The sequence below is a fragment of the Cygnus atratus genome, chromosome 17, assembly GCF_013377495.2.
Source record: "Cygnus atratus isolate AKBS03 ecotype Queensland, Australia chromosome 17, CAtr_DNAZoo_HiC_assembly, whole genome shotgun sequence".
Lineage (NCBI taxonomy): Eukaryota > Metazoa > Chordata > Aves > Anseriformes > Anatidae > Cygnus > Cygnus atratus.
In genome coordinates, this window is record NC_066378.1 from 5,900,670 (window position 1) to 5,917,587 (window position 16,918).

Sequence of the window (16,918 nt, forward strand, 5' to 3'; positions counted from 1 at the left end):
AAATTCAATGAAAAACTTGTCTTCCTCCACCAAGCATCAGCTGCTAACTGACATTTGATACCATACTGGAGCAACAACCGTTCTGACACAGCACGGAAAGTACCATTTTCTAGGAGGCTACAATGCCCAAATCCATACCTCAGGGGTCAGGGCCAAACCTACCCACCTGCGAAAAGACACAAAACCATGAATCTCCGCTGAACGTTTCCAGCTAGAAGTTCGGCTCTCCGTAGCACTTAAGTGTCAGCTATAAAGAAATTTGTCTGAAATCAGTTTCACGTAGTATCTTCTCCCACATATAAGCCTCTAGCTGTAACAATACTAGCTAGGTTAGCAACTTTTTTTTTTGGCTACTTAAGTGCACATCATAAGCCCTATATATACACACTGCACTGCCAACGGTGCCAAAAAAACAAGATAAAACAAAGCAAGTCACACACGCAGCAGTTTCAACACCAAAGTTAGTTATTTCAGCGAGGCTGCCTACACTGACCCAATTGTGTTTCAGCCGTACCGAGAACGTGCTGGAGCACACTTCACCAACACTGTTACGTTTTATTGGTTTGGGTCATAAAAGTTATTTTGAAGAGAAAGGACGAGGGAATTTCAAAGCTACCAGAGGAACGCCACCGCTCTTACTTTCCTGTTTACCAAGGGTGAGGATCACCCAGGAGTAATCTCGCTTTGCAATGGGAGGACAGCTTCCAAACCTGCAAAGCCGCCCCACGCTCTGGCTATCGATTCTCTTTGGCAGGAGCAGCCGGAGACGGGCGAGAGCTCTGCCAAACTTCGAGGGAGCTCAGCACCCAAGGAGAAACTTGAACCGAGCGACGGAGCTGGAAAAGTAGTTCTCAGCCAACAAACACCAATCATTTCTGGAAAGTTAACAGTCTTAACGTTTCAAACCACTATGCCTGCCGCATGAATTTCACCATCAAATTGGAAGAATGAAAGAAGTGAAGAAGTGAAAAGAGAAGTGGGAAGATGACACGAGAACCGAGATGCCACAAGGTTTTTCTTTTTGGAATAGTCAAATGTCACTTGGAAAGCGGGGCAGTTTGGGGGTTATCGCTGGTTCCCCCTTGAAGCGTCACTCCAGGACATGTTACTCACAAAGGCGAGCTGGGGTCTCAGCGTGGCACACACCCGGGGCCCGCAGCACAGCGGCGGGTAAGCAAGGAGCACCTGACAACTTAAATCACGCCGCATCTCCCTTGCTAATTAACTGCAGGGCCATACAGCGCTCCACCTGAGCTTTCCAACTTCCCAACTCCTACCCAAATAAAAAGAAGCCACCTTCAGCCAGCACGGGCACTGCCGCTCCCCCAAGCATCTCACCTACGCGCTTTGAGGGGCACGGAGCTCGGCAGGAGCCCAGCTCGGGGCACAACTCCCCGGCTGCGGCCGGCTCCGCGCCCGGCTCCGCCGAGCCCCCTGGAGCCGCACCGGGGGCAGCAACAGAGGAGGAGGAGGAGGAGGGAGGAAGGAGGAAGGCCCGGCCCCGCCGCCCCTACCTGGCCGCAGCGGCTCGGTGATGCTCAGCACCAGCAGGAAGAGCAGGAGGAAGGTGCCGCTGTCCGCTTTGGGCACCATTTATCCTCCGTTCATCCTCCCCCGGCGCAGCGCCACAAAGCCGCGGGGCGACGAGAGGCGGGAGGAAGGGCAGGAGGAGGAGGAAGAGGAGAAGGAGGAGGAGCCGCCGCCACCACCACCGTCGCCACCGCGGGCCCCCGGGCCGCACCGAGCTCTTCCCCGCCCCGTCCGCCGCCGCCCCCGGGCGGGAGCGGGCGGCCCTGGCTGCGGCGGCGGGGAGCGCGGAGGTCGGGGCGGCGCCGCGCCGCGGGCCGCTCGCCTGGCTCCGGCGACGCACAAGATGGCGGCCGCGCCTCCCCGCCGCCTTACCCCCCTCCGCCGCCTCCCGCCCCGCTCCGCCGCCGCCGCCACGCCCCCTCCCGGCCAATCGGCGGCGCGGAGGGGCGGGGCGTGCGCGTGGCCACGCCCACTGAGGGGAGGGAGGGGGTTCGGGGGTGGGGGGGCTGCGGGGCGCGGAACGGCACCGGGAGGGGGCGGAGGGAGGGCGGCCAAAACCGGGGGTAGCGGGGGGTGGGGGGGCACCCAAAACGGGGGGTGATGGCCGGGGGGGGGGCACCCGAACCTGTGATGGTGCCTGGGGGGGGTTGTGGCCAAAAGCAGGGCTGGCAGCTGAGGTGCTTTTTAAAATTATTCATTTATTTTTAATTAAGATTTAATTATAAGTAGGCGCAGACGAGGGTTAAATGAAATACACCGCGCCGCAGTGCCGGGTGAAGCCGAGGCCCCAGCCGCTTCTCGCCCTGCACCCCTTGGAAGCTGAGCCCCAGCCCAGGCCTGGCAGCGCTGTCCTGGGGGGGCAGCAGCCGGAGCGTCCCCGGGCCCAATGGGGCTGGGGGCACACAGCGGGAGGCTTTAGGCCAGGAGCCCTTCTGAAGCTCCGTGCGCTGTCAGGCCCTGCCGTGAGCTGAGCATCCATGGGGAGACGAGGCGTGAGCACATCCTCCCCTTGGAGGCACACATGCCCTGCGATGCCGTGGGTAGAGGCAGCTCCAAGCCCACCAGGTTGGCAAATTCGTCCCCAAAGACACCTGGAACCCCCAAGCCCACCTCACCTGGAGCCTGGGCATGGCCCTGGGGTGAGCATCGCGTGGGAGCAGCGATCCAGGAGATGCAGGGGCTGCTCTGCCCTGGCTTTGCGCCCAGGGACTACAGAACAGCCCAAGGTGCCCCAGCAGAAGTGGGGCCAGGGGCTGCAGGTCAGCTGCTGCGGGGCCAGGGGCAGCCAGCAGCAGAGGCTGGGGCCCGATAACCGAGGGACAGAGAATGCAAATAGGAGGAAGCAGTCATGGCATCATCTGCCCCTCTCCTGACCGACTGGATTCGTTTCCCTTATTATTGCAGAGAAACAGCCAAGTCCTCCAAAATAACCAAGTATTTCCAACCGCAGCTTCCCGTCTGTGCTAAACCTCCAGGGCAGGAGGAAGCAGCGCAGAGCCCCAACCACACCATGGCAGGAGCAGAGCTGTGGGGCCAGGCTGGAGCCCCTGTCAGCCCCGTGCCACCCCTGTGCTGCTCTAAGGCACCAGGCCTGCCTCCTGCCTCCAGCAAGTCATCCTGATCCTCGCTGGCTCTTCAGTCATGGTTCTCTTAACTTTCTCTAACAATTACAACCTGCCCTTGCCAAAACCAACACTGCTGAAGAGCCAGAATGCCCCAGTTTTTCTTCCCACTTATGCAAACAAGAAGCCCTTGTGCAGGGATCCCTCACCGGCTCCTTCCCCGCAAGGAGCCGAGCCCCGAGCTGCCCCTTCCCACACAGACCCTGTAACGTCGGCACTGACATTACAGCCCCACCTCTGGCCACGGCCCCAGCTCCACGGGGGCCACCACGATTCCTTGCACACCAGCGGTGGCCCCTCGCAGCGTCGCTCACTGCTGACGGCCTCCGTAGCTCTGCAAGTGCTCTGCCTCTTATTTCGGCCGAGGGAGGAAGCATGCTTGGGCCTCACACGTAAGAAGAAAAATAATGCTCAGAAAAAAAAGAAGTAAGAAGTCATCAACAACAAGCTGGTTTTTTCACTTTTGATTTGGCCATGTAAAGCACATTATCTGCTAGTGCTACAGTACCAAAAAAATCTGGCAACAAAGAGCCCACTGATTCCTTAATTACAGATAACGGGGTGCTTGCGACTGCAGCAGGAAGCGGAGACAAGACATCAAAGTGAGTGTTACAGGAATAGCCCATCTGAAGAGCACTCCATAGCCTTCAAGAGATCCAGTTTTATAGCCTTTCACTGAAAATAAATTATAGTTCTAGCAAATACATAAAGGCCCTTCAATCTGGCAGAATCAAGACTAGGATGTTAGTAAGGTTGTGTAGGTTAATTCACTCCAGGGACGACAGAACCAACACTGTCCCACAAGATATTTACTGCAATCTGCTTTTAAGCATGAATTGCACGATACAAAACTAACAATTCTTGGATACCCCATTTGTCTACATGTTATTCTGTGAGCTGGCCACATCCTGGTATGAGCACAACTAGCCTGAAATGCTAGGAAGCATTCAGCCAAGGCATTTCTGAGCAAAGAAATCCTTCTGCATGGGAGCATCAACTAGGGACACTGATTGTCAGAACACTGAAATAAATAAATAGAAATGTTACCTAAGAACTTCACAGTTATTTACCCAGTTTGGTCCTTAAGGGTCACTGAAAACGTGGACACATTAGTAAACAGATGCTCTTTACATTCATTTCTGAACATCTGAGAATAGTTTTTGTTTGTTTACCTCAAGAAAAACTCAGCCCTCAGTTATTTCCAAATTAAAGAAACCAAAAACTGTTCACTTCATACAGTCACAAACCCTAGCAAAGCCGTATTGATCAGTTCCTTTTTACAAGGTGCACTATAAAAAGTCTATTCACTTGGAAGGGTTTCCTGCTCAGGGACGTTAGTTTTGGAAGTGGCAGCGGAAACCGCGCGAGAGGAAGCTCTCCACCAGGACAAGCAAGGCAAACATCCCGCACCTTACACAGGTCTGCAGGCACTGCTCAAAGAGCTGCCTAAAAATTTCCATGGATATTCCCTGGGTAAAACGTCACCTGATTATAGCAAACGTCAAGACTGCCAAGTGTTACACAGGCTGTCCTGTACTCAGGCGTGGTGCAAGAAGGGCACACACGTGGCTACGCCTGCTTCCTGCTCAAAAGGTGCTCGGTGCTTTTCCAGCAAAAGTGCTGGTCTCACAGAGATCAGCTCTTACTGGAACATGCACGGCTCCGAATGGTTAAAACTGCTCTTCATCCTTCTGGTTAATTATAATGATTAATCAGAAGTTTCAAAGAAAGGGAAGAAAAAAGTTTTTAAAAGCCCCAGTCTGGCTGTCAGAGGTACTGCTTCAGTTCTTCAGAATGCTGTTGTTATCCATGCTGGGGGACTGCACGATTGTCCCTAGCCCTGTGCTGTTCCCATCACCATCAAGTCTTTGAAGTCAGACACATGGAAGCTGAAAAATCAAGTTTGAAAAAGCTGAAATCAACACAAAGCCCCAGAGGCTGATGACAATGAAGCAATCAACACACAAAACAACAGGAATCCTCCGATCAGCTCTGAAGAAGGTGCTGTCATGAGCCTTTCTCAAGAATAGCAGAAGCTGGAAGTCAGAACTTCCCAAAGAGTGAGCGTTTAAGAAAAAGCCAGATGCAAAGCCCACAAAAAGCTGCAAATCATGACCTACGGAATGGAGGGGCTGAATGAAAACTAAGGAAATGAAGTTAAGGGATGGCACATCCTGCCCTTCCAAGCCCCAAGCAAACAAACAAAAAACCCACCACAATTCTCGAACACAGCCATTGCAAAGACAAAAACTGGTCTGTTGTGGAATGAAAGCATTTAAGAAACTTAACAACAAATCTTTTGTAAACTCAAGATAACCAAAAGAATTGCTAAGACTAGACTTCAATCTGTTAAGTAAAAAAGGAAACCTTCAGCGGCAGAAATATTTTAAGAGTTCTACTTCACTAAATTAAGTTACTCAAGACATTTTTCCAATAGTTTTAAGCTTTCAGGAAGGAGCTTTTTTCTGAACATCATTATGAAAAATTCCTTCATATTACCCTGGGGAGGAGAAAGCTGGCAGACCGAAGACTGAAGAGGAGGATACCCCCCAAAATTTACCCTGTGTGATTACATTCATTTCCTTTTTCACATGCCACAGGTAATTCCCCACACCCAAATCAAATGTGTCTACCAAATTATTTACTGCACAGCTGAGCATCTGGTTAACACAGCATTAGATATAAAAGATGTAGGTACATTTCAGAAAAAAGAAAAACTTTTAAGCTGCTTCCACCCTATCAGCAAAACTAAACACAAAGACTGTTTTATGAAGAAGGTAGCGCACGACCACCATCTCTCAGACTTGCCACCACATTTTACCTCGGATGAGGTCACCCGGGGCTCTGCAGGACTGGAAGCACCGTTCCAACCACGGGCGCTGTCTGTGACATCACACAGTGCCCAGTGCCAGGCCGGCCGGCCACTCGCCCGCGGTTCCAGCAGCTCGGGCAGCCACCATGGTGCGTGGCCACACCACCTGCCACCACGCATGATGCACACCAGCACCAGCTCACACAGCTCCCCAAAGCTCTCCCACCATGGACGATGCTGCGGTGCTTGAAAGGAAAGGTTACAGCCTGAGTGTCACGCTGGGAGAAGGCTCGTACGGCAAGGTGAAGTCAGCCTACTGCAACAAGTTGAAATGCAACGTGGCCATAAAGATAATCGACAAGAGGAAAACTCCCCGGGACTTCCTGGAGAGATTTCTTCCCAGGGAAATAGCTGCTTTGAAACGCTTGCACCACCCATCGATCATCAAAACCTATGAGATCTTTGAAACATCAAGTGGGAAAGTGTACATCATCATGGAGCTGGGGGTAAAGGGAGACCTCCTGGACTACATCAAGATCACAGGAGCCATGAAGGAGGACTTTGCTCGTTTAAAGTTCCAGCAGCTGGCTTCTGCCATCAAGCACTGCCATGACTCAGACCTTGCTCACAGGGACCTGAAATGTGAGAACATCCTCCTCGACAAAGACCTAAATGTCAAGTTGTCAGACTTTGGCTTTTCCAAATCCTTGTCTCGGGATGAAAATGGGAGAACTATTCTCAGTAAAACCTTCTGTGGGTCTGCTGCATATGCAGCCCCTGAAGTGCTGCAGGGCATTCCTTGCGACCCCAAGATTTCTGACATATGGAGCCTGGGTGTCATCCTGTATACAATGGTTTACGCATTAATGCCCTTTGATGATTCTAATGTTAGAAAAATGATCTGTATTCAGAAACAACACAGGATTCCCTTCCCCAAGTCAAAATACCTGACTACAGAGTGCAAGGACCTTATTTACCACTTGCTCCAGCCCGATGTATCTCAGAGGCTGTGTATAGATGAAGTTTTGAGACACTCATGGTTGCAGACTTCAAAATCCCAAATCCCTACCTCTCCATCAGCTGCGGAAATTGGTGAGTGTTCCCAAAACCTGCATGACGAAAAGCCTGAGCACAACCAGGAAGCCAAAACCCACTCTGCAGAACAGGAAGGAGAGAAGGAAAATGGATCCTCTTAAAAATCAGTCCAACTTATGAACTGCTGGTTTTCGACTTGAGCTTCTCTGAACCCTTTAAGAAACAGTCCTCGTCTTTTGCTTTACAAAGTATTGAAACATAAAATACCGTGCATCTGCTAAGCTGAACGAACACTGCTGTTCTAAAAGACCCATCTCTGATACGGTTTGCAGGGACCAGAAGTTACGGTCAAAAGTACACCAGAAAACTTTCAGGTCACAGTGCTGCTGACTGACACATTTCTCACACGTTTCTCAAGTTTCTGATTACACCAGAATTCAGTAAGTAACAGTGCAGGTTATTAGGAAGCGTGAATTGATGTCTGGAACTGCATGCATACTTTTTTCACAACATAACAATTCTCTTGACAGGTCCACTGTACACTCAGGAGCATCAGTTTGAACTCCACTTACATTAAACAGAAGCCCTCTAAAATTCTGGGTCATGTCTCACTATATACACAGTTACATCCTCTCTTCTGCAAAGCACAAGACCAAAGAAGTTTGACAAGCAGGAGGAAAGTCCAGTCCAGCCTTTTAGGAAGGCTTACCACATTTTATAAATAGATATATCTGTACAGAAATGTATTTAAACGCATGGCCATCTTAAAAAAAGAGAAATATATCTTTAAAAAATTATCGCTGTTTTCTAAGAGTCCAGACTCTTCTCTGCCATTGCAGGAAGCATCCTTACGATACAGCAGCCCCGTGTAACACATCCGTGCAGTTCAGAGGGAAGTTATACCACAGCAGGAGATATTTTGCCTTCAAAAGCACATCACGAAGCTACTTCAGCCAAATAGTCTAGACCTGGTCCCAGATCTAGTAACTGCTGCTTTCTGCTCTGGCAGCTGTACCTAGATACCCCTTACTACTGGTGGCTCACAACATCCAGCTTGCAGCAAGCTGAGCACAGACAGTTCGCTACTGCCTTGCTGATGACCGGAAAATTTAGAAGAAATCAGATGCCTTCCTTCTTTTAGGAAGCTGCAGTAAATTGTCTGTGATTGATGTAGTGTCTTGAGATACTGGTGTCTGAGATACTGTCCTAGACTGTGGGGTGCCTGTGGGTGTCTGAGGCCCGCTTGCTGGGGTCTTGTAACCAGGCGTTCCCGTGTGGGCTGGGGAAGGAGTATAGCTGGCTCGCAGGGCTTTGTCAGTGTATTTACTTGCAGTCCTGTTTACTAGTCGCTGCAAAGCCGGTGACATTGCTGGGCTTAGTCCTTTTGGAGTGAGGCTGGAATAGAAAAGACAGTTTTAAAAGATTTTACAGTAAAAATTTGCCATTTATCAGGAGTACTATCGATGCTTCCACAGGAGAGCTTGGTGTCCACTCCCTCCACTGACCTGACCCACTGGCTGCAGAAGTCCTTCTGCCTGCAGGTAAATGCAGCCTGTCTCTCTAGAGGGAGAAGTAATGGAGAAACATCTAACACCCCTCCTAAACGTGAGCAGCTCAGCCTGCCTTTTTCCTTTGAGCCTGTACTGTCCTTCCTTGACCCAGTCAAGCAAACTGTATCGCGTCTCCTCTTACTGCAGTGAGGCGAGGCACTGATCAGGTGCACTGCCTGGGCGGTGCGGGGCAGAACAGTAACGCTCACCAGAGGGAGTACCACAAACAACCACCACACACCTTCCCTTGGGAATTAAGTTCCTTCTTAATGCTTTTGGCTTGACTGCACCTCTTCTGCTTCCAGCACTCTTCTCATTCCTCCCTTTCTGCGTATGCTGATTTAAATCTCATAAGAAAATCCTCTTTCCCAATTCTGCTGTCAGAACAGAAGTCTCACCTGGCCAAGTTTTCCGTGACTTTTCGAAGAGCCTCTTGCTTCTTTGCTCGGTTTTTAGCTGCCACTTCATTGGCCATCTTGAGTCCTAACCTCTCACGACGCCCAGGCTCCAGGATCTATAAATACATCACACAGCTTATTTGCCAAGGCACTAGCATGAGCGCTGTGTAGTGAGACAAAGCACCTCCACGGTTGGATTGCAGCTGACAAGAACCTAAACCAGGGAGGAGTGGGATCAGCCCACTCTTCTCTGCTGCTACATAAAAGCCAGAGAGGACACAGAGACCTTCAACCTGCCTTTGCAAGTAACAAAAATGGTAGAACCAGTTCAGTCAAGGAAGCAGCCATTACCTCTGGCATTTCCTCCCTCCTGCTGTCTCTGGTAGACAAACAATTCACCTGTGTCTTGCCTAGCCTGGCCCACAGCCAGCCGGCTCTCAGGCAAACACAGCCATAGCTAAACACAGCAGGAAAACCAGTCAAGGACTTTGACGTCTGACAAAAGGGAGGCACACACAGAAAATTACACCTTTCTTAAACTAAGAATCTCAGACAACCCACATTCAACGACACCAGCAGGAGACAGGTGGCATGCAGGGTCAGGTGCCTTTAGCAAAGCCAGAGTACCTTCCCTACCCTCAAATGATACAGCTGCCTCAGTCTGTGACAGACAGAAGATCAAGACAGAATAAAATCTTATGATTTCTGCCTATTCGTACATTAAAATCAGAGAAACCAGGCACCTCTCCAGGTTCCTCCAAAAGCCCCTTCATCTGGGCCCATCACTGAACTTTGAGTTTCACTCTCTTGCCAACTGTGTGTTCCACCTCAGGTACCTTCACTAACTAGCTTTCAAGTGGATCCATGTCCACCTCCACCCTCCAAGCAGAACCTGGAACACAGCCCCGCGATGTGTCACACATCCCACAACAATGCTAATCTATTAGTTACTTGCTTGTCTTTCTCTTCTTAGTCCACCCCCCCCCCCAAAAAAAAAGAAGGACATCTTGACTCCTGACATGAAATACCTTGAAAGCTGGTCCAGGTGTTCGGTCCACATACGGCGTTTCCGACCCATCCAGACGCAAAGGGGTGGTTTCGATTTCACCCCATGTCATGAAAGGAGACTCATTCACACCTAAAAACAAATTTGTTAAGTCATATTTACGCAGGACATTTGACTATTTTGCCAGTACACACACACATGCAAAAAAAAAAAAAAAAACATCCGGAGAGCTAAATTATGAAATGCAGCAAATTTATCAAGACACAAATGAGCCCTTCTACTGCAGAGGAAATCACAGCCCATTTGAACAGTGACATGCTGTTCCCATTAAAAAGGCATGACCTTAAACTCCCAGGACTGCTTGTGGCTGTGACACCCTCTAGGTTACAACACCCAAGCTGTCCTTTCCATGTGTTTATTTTTCTATTTGGTATGCTTTTGCTTAGTGAAACATTTTTTTTTTATGGTATGAAAGCTCCTTCAACACGGGGAACTATTTAAAAATACGGAAATGAGTAATGTATGTAATAAGCCCAATGTACTCACAATTCACCTTGAGGTTAGCCTGTGCCAACCAGTGACAACATCTTGCCTAACTGAACCTATTCTGTAGTTGTAGCTACGAGCCCAGCTAAGTCACCGGCTAGAAAATCCGGCTGTCCAGCATTTAGGAAAGGCATTTACACTGAGGAAAGGAAGCGCGTTCCGTATGCCACCTACAGGCTTCTCAGAGGAAAAGCCTTACTGTGCTCACCTTTTAGCACAGTGATAAAAGACGGGGAAACCCACACTGCTGAAGAACAGCTCAAAATTTGGATACCATATCTGAAGTAGAAGAAAACAACCAGTATATTCTAACTAAAAGTATCCCAAAGCTAATACATCTGAACAAAATCAATCTGTTACACGCAAGTGTATTAAGATGAAAAGAAGAAATAGGAAGGAGGAAAATACTATGTTACACTGTGAAGCCAGTGAGATAAAATATATCCCTATGAGCTGGGCTGAACCATCACACAACAAACTACAGGACACATGAACAGGAACGCTCCCCACTTTGTAAAAGGAACAACTGAACTTGTTGGAAGGTTGTTTGAATTTCTGTCTTTAAGCACTAGAGAAACCTCACCCGTGGATTAAAAGAAAACAATAGCAGCCACTGAACGCCAGGTGCAGGTTGCCTAGGATGGCTCACCCCTCTAGAGGATTCCTGTGCAATGGCAGAGCAGCTTGCTCAGAGCCTCTGGTACTGCGTGACTTTTAATCACTGCATCAAACTGGCACACATGGTACACAAGTCACCAGCACATGAGACACATACAGCCTTACCACCTCATCTAAACCAAAAACAATACTCCAGTGCTGAACAAACAGCACATCAACAAGTGCAGCAGCAGTCCTCTTATATCAAGGGGAGAAAAAAACAAAAAATAAAAGCCCACCACCACCAAAGACCCGACAACAACAAAAATTCTTACCAGGGGCGGGAGAGGGGGTAGCCACAAATCCGTATCCATTCACTTTTGGAGACTCCTGGGGTATCAGCTCTTTCCCATCTGGTCCCACTTTGCCCTGTTTGTACTAAAAGAATAAAAGACAACGTCATTCATCTGTCTTTAGAGAAAGGTGCCAGTCAGCTGTATCAAGCACACACAGAGTTCTCCTGGCTGACAAACAACATCAGAGAGCAGTTTTAAAAGGCTTAGGTCAGAAGCAGTGAAATTATCCAACCTGAGCATTGAGGGCTGCAGCTTGCTGGAGCTGGGATTTGCTCACGGCTTGGCTAAAAGGGTCCTTCACAAAACGAGTGTTTCGATGGACAACTTCCCTGGGCTTCTTAAATGTATCCTCCTCATCAGGTACACCTGGAAAAGCAGAAAGTCTTTCATGGAAGGGCTCAGGTACCACCAGGATATGATTTGTAACACAAAAAAAGATAAATTAAGATCAGGTTTTTTTTTGTTTGGTTGGTTGTGTTTTTTTGTTTGTTTTGTTTTTATTAAAGGAAACAGTCAACTATACTTTCTTTTCTCCACTTCACTTTTTTTGCAGAAATTATCAATTGTATATTTACAGCCAGAAAGGAAGCTACAAAACGATGTAGTTTTCTACAGTAACCAAGGGACCAAGAAACAAAAGGAGCATTCTTTGAGAAGCAATGAATGAATAAAGATGACAAAAAAAAACGCTTATAAATAAGATAAACCAAACTGGAAAGGTCTATGGCTCCTGTAAACAAGCACTTCTGTAATATGTTCGGTGATCATGTTCAGTGACAGAACGTGCTCAAGCTTTGCAATCAGAGGCAATGAAGCAAGATCCTAAGAACAGGGTGGGGCGCAGAAGACTAACAACTGCACATCTCTGAGCTCCACAGAATAAATAGTGCAGTATCACCAGAAAGAGCTCCTCTGTCATCTACAGAAGTGCTGTAAGCACTGTTTGGAGTCAACCCACCTAGACCAATGCATCTCCTGAGAGACTTGCATGCCCCACCTGTTGGATAATACATGAGGGTGTTTCGAGCAGTGTACTCCCAGGTCTCCAGCCCAGCTTTCACATTCTCCAGGGCTTGCTGCTCCGCTGAAGGAAGTGCCAGGTTTTCATTCCGTCGCTGAAAGGAGGTAAAAAAAAAACCATTTAAAAAAAAACAAAACAGATATGAAACAGACTCCTGCTATCTTTTAATCAGGCATATACACCACTTGGAGAGCTCAATCACCAGCTCAGCTACGTGCCCTAACGCACTTCACACCTGCATAGCATGAGCTCCCTCCTTCTAGCAACTGGCACTTGAGAAAACATCCTGTCCCCCAGGTGAGCTTTGCAAACAAAAACTCCATATAAAATTCTGGTATAAAATCAAGTGAAGACTAAAGACTTCTCAGAAAGATTATGACAATTATATCTTGCAACAACACCTGTAATGGTTCAAGCTTTTCCTCTAATCTAGTAATCAAAATTAAAATGAAGCCTTCATCACTAAAAAAGGGAACAGCAAGACATGCTATGTGTCTAATATAAAGGCAGTCTACAAGGCCAAAGAGAGTAACCCTGGGAGAATCTTTGTACCATCCCAGTCTCACACAAAATGTATTAGCTGACACAAGCAGTAAGAAAAGAGCAGGAACTGCTTCAATACTCAGAAAGTTGGAAAACTTTTCCATAGGAATACAGCTATGGAGGTATTTACCATACTCACACAATTACCTGCATGCCGGTACCAGCATAGTAGCATCACTAATACTTACAAGAAATTAGCAGAATACAATCAGCCACTGATAAGTTACTAAACTTTTTATTTTTTCACACTAAAATTAGACAATTACTACCAGAACAGATTAAGTGATGTCATCCACAGGTATCATCCATATACATTTACAAAGCAGCATCGCTGCTGAACACGTCAAATGAGGCCAAGGCATCTGCTCCACAAGCAGGCGTGCTGTGCGAGGAAGAGCAATGTCTGAACACACAGCAGTGCCTGACAGGAAGACACAGAGCATCAGCTCCAGGCTGGCTCTGACAACCTTGCCTTGACCCAAAACAATCCCTTTGGGGATGTTCTGCTGCCTGCCTTTTAATTCTGATTTAAAGCATTCTAGCCAAGAAGATGCATAAGGGTCCACAGAGGGCACTTGTACTGTAACAGGCTCTGAGGCTTCATATTAGCTGGGATTAAAAAAAAAAAACAAAACACAACGACAAACTTCACTTATGTGTTAGTGCCAAACTTCATTAAAAAGGCACTGCAGCTCACATCCACATTGACACATCTGGCAACAGTGTGAGCTGCTCACTACTGATCTAGAAAGACTGACATGGCAGCCCCACAACAGCTCCTGTATCTCCCATTAAGCTAACTGAGGAAGACAGCACAGCCAGTCCCACTGCGTGCAGTATTTTACATCCGCAGTTGAGCAGATTAATACTGACAATAGACACAGAAAACTGAAATAAGAAAAACGATCTATCTGCAAATGATAAATGGCTGATGGACAAACACGAGGGACTGTACTTCAGCTGCTCGCTTTGATATTGCTGCTTCTGGAAGAGACTGCCAAGAACACTCATGCGTGTACCTAGTGCTGTGCTTCACAGGCTCAGAGCCCCAGACAGAGAGAGATCTTCAGTGACTTATGTCACTTATGTCACCGAAGACTATCCTTGTGTTACAGATGGGGAAAACAGGACTTCAAAACGAAGCAGTCAGCTATCACAGAAGCCAGAAAACTCAGGCTTAGCTCAGCTGTAGATGTGATCACTCCATGCACCTGCTATTCAAAATCAAGTCCTTTCTGTTCTTATTCAATAATGATTAATTCAACAGCCTAGTTCAACAGCCCTATACTCAAAACCAATGAATTCTCCTCTGGATTTACAGCAGGTTTTGAAAACAGAAGGTAAAATAATATACTATTTAATCAAACAAGAAATACAGCAAAATGGTGTTTCTGTGTTGTGTCATTTTGGAAGAGCAGAGCTACACTTGAGCCATTTCCTTACCTGGGTGTACTCCTCTTCTGCATTGTACAGCCAAGCATGCTTGACTTTCTCCTTCTCTTTGGCCACTTCCATGATCTGCTCAAATGAAGCATTATCTTCACTTGTGTGTTTTGCTAAGAAGCTGTCCAAATTGGGAAGTGCATCTTTATCACCTTTTTCTGCTTCTCCTAACAAGAGGAGGGAAAAAGCCTGAGAAAGGTTAATACCTCCCTTTCTATAAGAGACCTACACATAACTTGTAATCCCTTCTGAGAGCTAGCCTTCTACTGACCCACTAATAATTAAACCTAGTGAAAAAAATATATACATGCAGAGTGGTACAATATTAATTTTTTAGAAGACACCTAATTTTCACACAAAGGCTTTTATGGCATTTATAGCCATTTGTGTTAAAGGGAAAATGTGGACAGCTGCTAGCAGACCTCTGTAGTACGCTATACAAATCTCTCTACCCCTGCCATCATTGCTTACTGACCCTAATTTCAGGTGACACAGGAAAAAATTACTGCTTTCAAAGCAATCAACTGAATTAAGAATTTGCACTGCCCTAAAGAGACCCATAACTGAGAATTCACACACCTGATATGAAACATTACATCAGGTCCAACTTCCAAGTCATCATTTTCACTTACTTAGAAGGTTAATAGAAACTGCTTAAACATCGGCTAAATACCCGAAACCTTTCCAGGAGACAGAGCTCACAAACATATTTTACTGCTGCTGAAGAATTCAGCTACAGGAACAGCATTCTCCTACCTTCCTCTGCAGCTTTGACGCCAGCTTTGGATTTATTCCCCAGTGGAAGACCACCTGGATGCACTTCTGGGGTTTCAAATGTGGCCGGAGTAACATCTGAGACAGAAACAAGAAGGTTCACATGGTTACCAGAGCACAGAACAGGACATTTGCTGTGGTATCTTGCATCACAGTATGGGTCACGTACCAAATATGAGTCACAGAAGATGTATCACAAGAAGAATAGTTTAATTAAAAAGTTGTGAAAAGACTGTAAAATAGTCTTTTTAATACTGTGCTAATCACTGAACAAGATTTTGCTCTAAGACATTTTTCTCCTGCTGAGAAAAATATACAGGAGAGCCGAGGCCCCATGTATTTGCCATCCTATGTTCAGCTATAACCAACAGAAGCAGCAGTGTGAGCTTGTTAACAATCTTAACCCAGGTGAGTGCTAGCACCTATGGTAGGGATGGAAAGGAAGCCACTTGGTGACACGTGTTCTTTTGCCATGACAAAGCTAGTTACCTAAACTGCGCAGCTAGAGCTCATCCAGGCACTGGGCTTTAGTATAAAACATAAAAAGCAAATATACAACAGGGCATCAGATGCCTGCTACACAAACCTCTGACAGTCATGAACTTTCAACAACTTCCATCCTAAATATATGAAAATCTTCTTTACCTACATTTGCAACAAAAACCCCTAAAAATATAATAATGACTGAGAACATAGCCTAGAGCTTCTGATACTGTAATATCGCAAGACAGAACATGTAACTTTCCCTAGAGCACACAAGCTTGGCAAAATGTGGCTCTGAGTTATGGTTACATTGCAGCTGTTTCCGCCCCAACTCCCCCAACAGCACTCCTCCTAAAAAGCATTATTAAACACCATCAGGGAGCAATTCAGCACCAGTCATCAGATACTAGCTACTGCTGACCGTGGTATGCTAAAGAATCAAGACTGACGTTACATGGGACTTAAGATAACCACCGCAGCCAGCACAAAGTTTGGTGAAAGAGTAATAATATTAAACATAAAACCTTTCACCTTAAATAAAGCTAATAAAAAAAATAAAGTTACAAACAGTTAAGACAGCCTTTTTTTCTTTCTTCCATAGCCCACAGCATAAAAATAGAAAGCACAAGGTGGTTTTTTTTTTGTAGAAGCCACCTATGCTCTCAGCTTAAACATTAGGGCAGCCCCAGTGAGCGGTTCTTACACGGCACAGGGGTGTCCCTCGACGATTTGCCCAGCGAGGAGCCAAACTTAATAGCGATTTGCCTCATCTTCTCCAAGTCACCGTTCTCCTCAGCCTCCAGATATTCCTTCTGCGCTCGCAGCTTCTCCACGTCGGGAAAGAAGTCCCGCTGAATGATCTTCTCTAAACTCTAAGAGCCGGGAGAAAAACACATGAATAAAATCGCTGGGACGCTGCGGGGACCGCGGGGACCCCCGGGGGCGGCCGCGCACGGGCGCTGGGGCCGGGCCCAGGCTAGGCCGCGAGCACCCGTGGAGGCAGAGCGCGGGGCCGGCCGCGCCCGCCGCCCACCTCGATGTACGCCTCCTCGTCCAGGATCTTCTTGGGGGCCGGCCGGGCCGCCGCTGCCTCCCTCTCGGCCGCCACGGGCACCAAGGCCCCGACGGAGCCAGCAGGAGCCGCCGCCATCATGGCGCCTCCTCAGCCGCCGTAGCCGCCGCGCGGTGACGTCACGGCGCCC

At 47.6% G+C, this 16,918-nt stretch overlaps 3 protein-coding genes across 3 annotated transcripts in view; 1 reads left to right on the forward strand and 2 right to left on the reverse strand.

The window, feature by feature from the left end:
* Positions 1 to 1,774, reverse strand: part of DGCR2 (DiGeorge syndrome critical region gene 2) — a 46,506-nt gene extending 44,732 nt beyond the window's left edge. The window contains exon 1 of the mRNA XM_035556633.2: positions 1,515 to 1,774. Within this exon, the coding sequence (XP_035412526.1) occupies positions 1,515 to 1,593 (79 nt within the window). The 5' untranslated portion in view covers positions 1,594 to 1,774. The remainder of the gene's footprint in view (positions 1 to 1,514) is intronic.
* A 4,366-nt stretch (positions 1,775 to 6,140) lies between these two features.
* On the forward strand, positions 6,141 to 7,547 carry TSSK2 (testis specific serine kinase 2). Its single transcript, XM_035556632.2, has one exon. The coding sequence runs from the start codon at positions 6,192 to 6,194 to the stop codon at positions 7,158 to 7,160; it is 969 nt and encodes a 322-aa protein (XP_035412525.1). The 5' UTR covers positions 6,141 to 6,191; the 3' UTR covers positions 7,161 to 7,547.
* A 136-nt stretch (positions 7,548 to 7,683) lies between these two features.
* Positions 7,684 to 16,914, reverse strand: ESS2 (ess-2 splicing factor homolog). The gene is made up of 10 exons (XM_035556631.2): positions 16,750 to 16,914; positions 16,420 to 16,588; positions 15,216 to 15,311; positions 14,460 to 14,626; positions 12,450 to 12,567; positions 11,685 to 11,818; positions 11,432 to 11,534; positions 9,976 to 10,085; positions 8,948 to 9,063; positions 7,684 to 8,394 (listed from the first exon to the last, which is right to left on the reverse strand). The coding sequence occupies exons 1-10, from the start codon at positions 16,867 to 16,869 to the stop codon at positions 8,109 to 8,111; spliced, it is 1,419 nt and encodes a 472-aa protein (XP_035412524.1). The 5' UTR covers positions 16,870 to 16,914; the 3' UTR covers positions 7,684 to 8,108.
* Between the last annotated feature and the right edge of the window lie 4 nt (positions 16,915 to 16,918).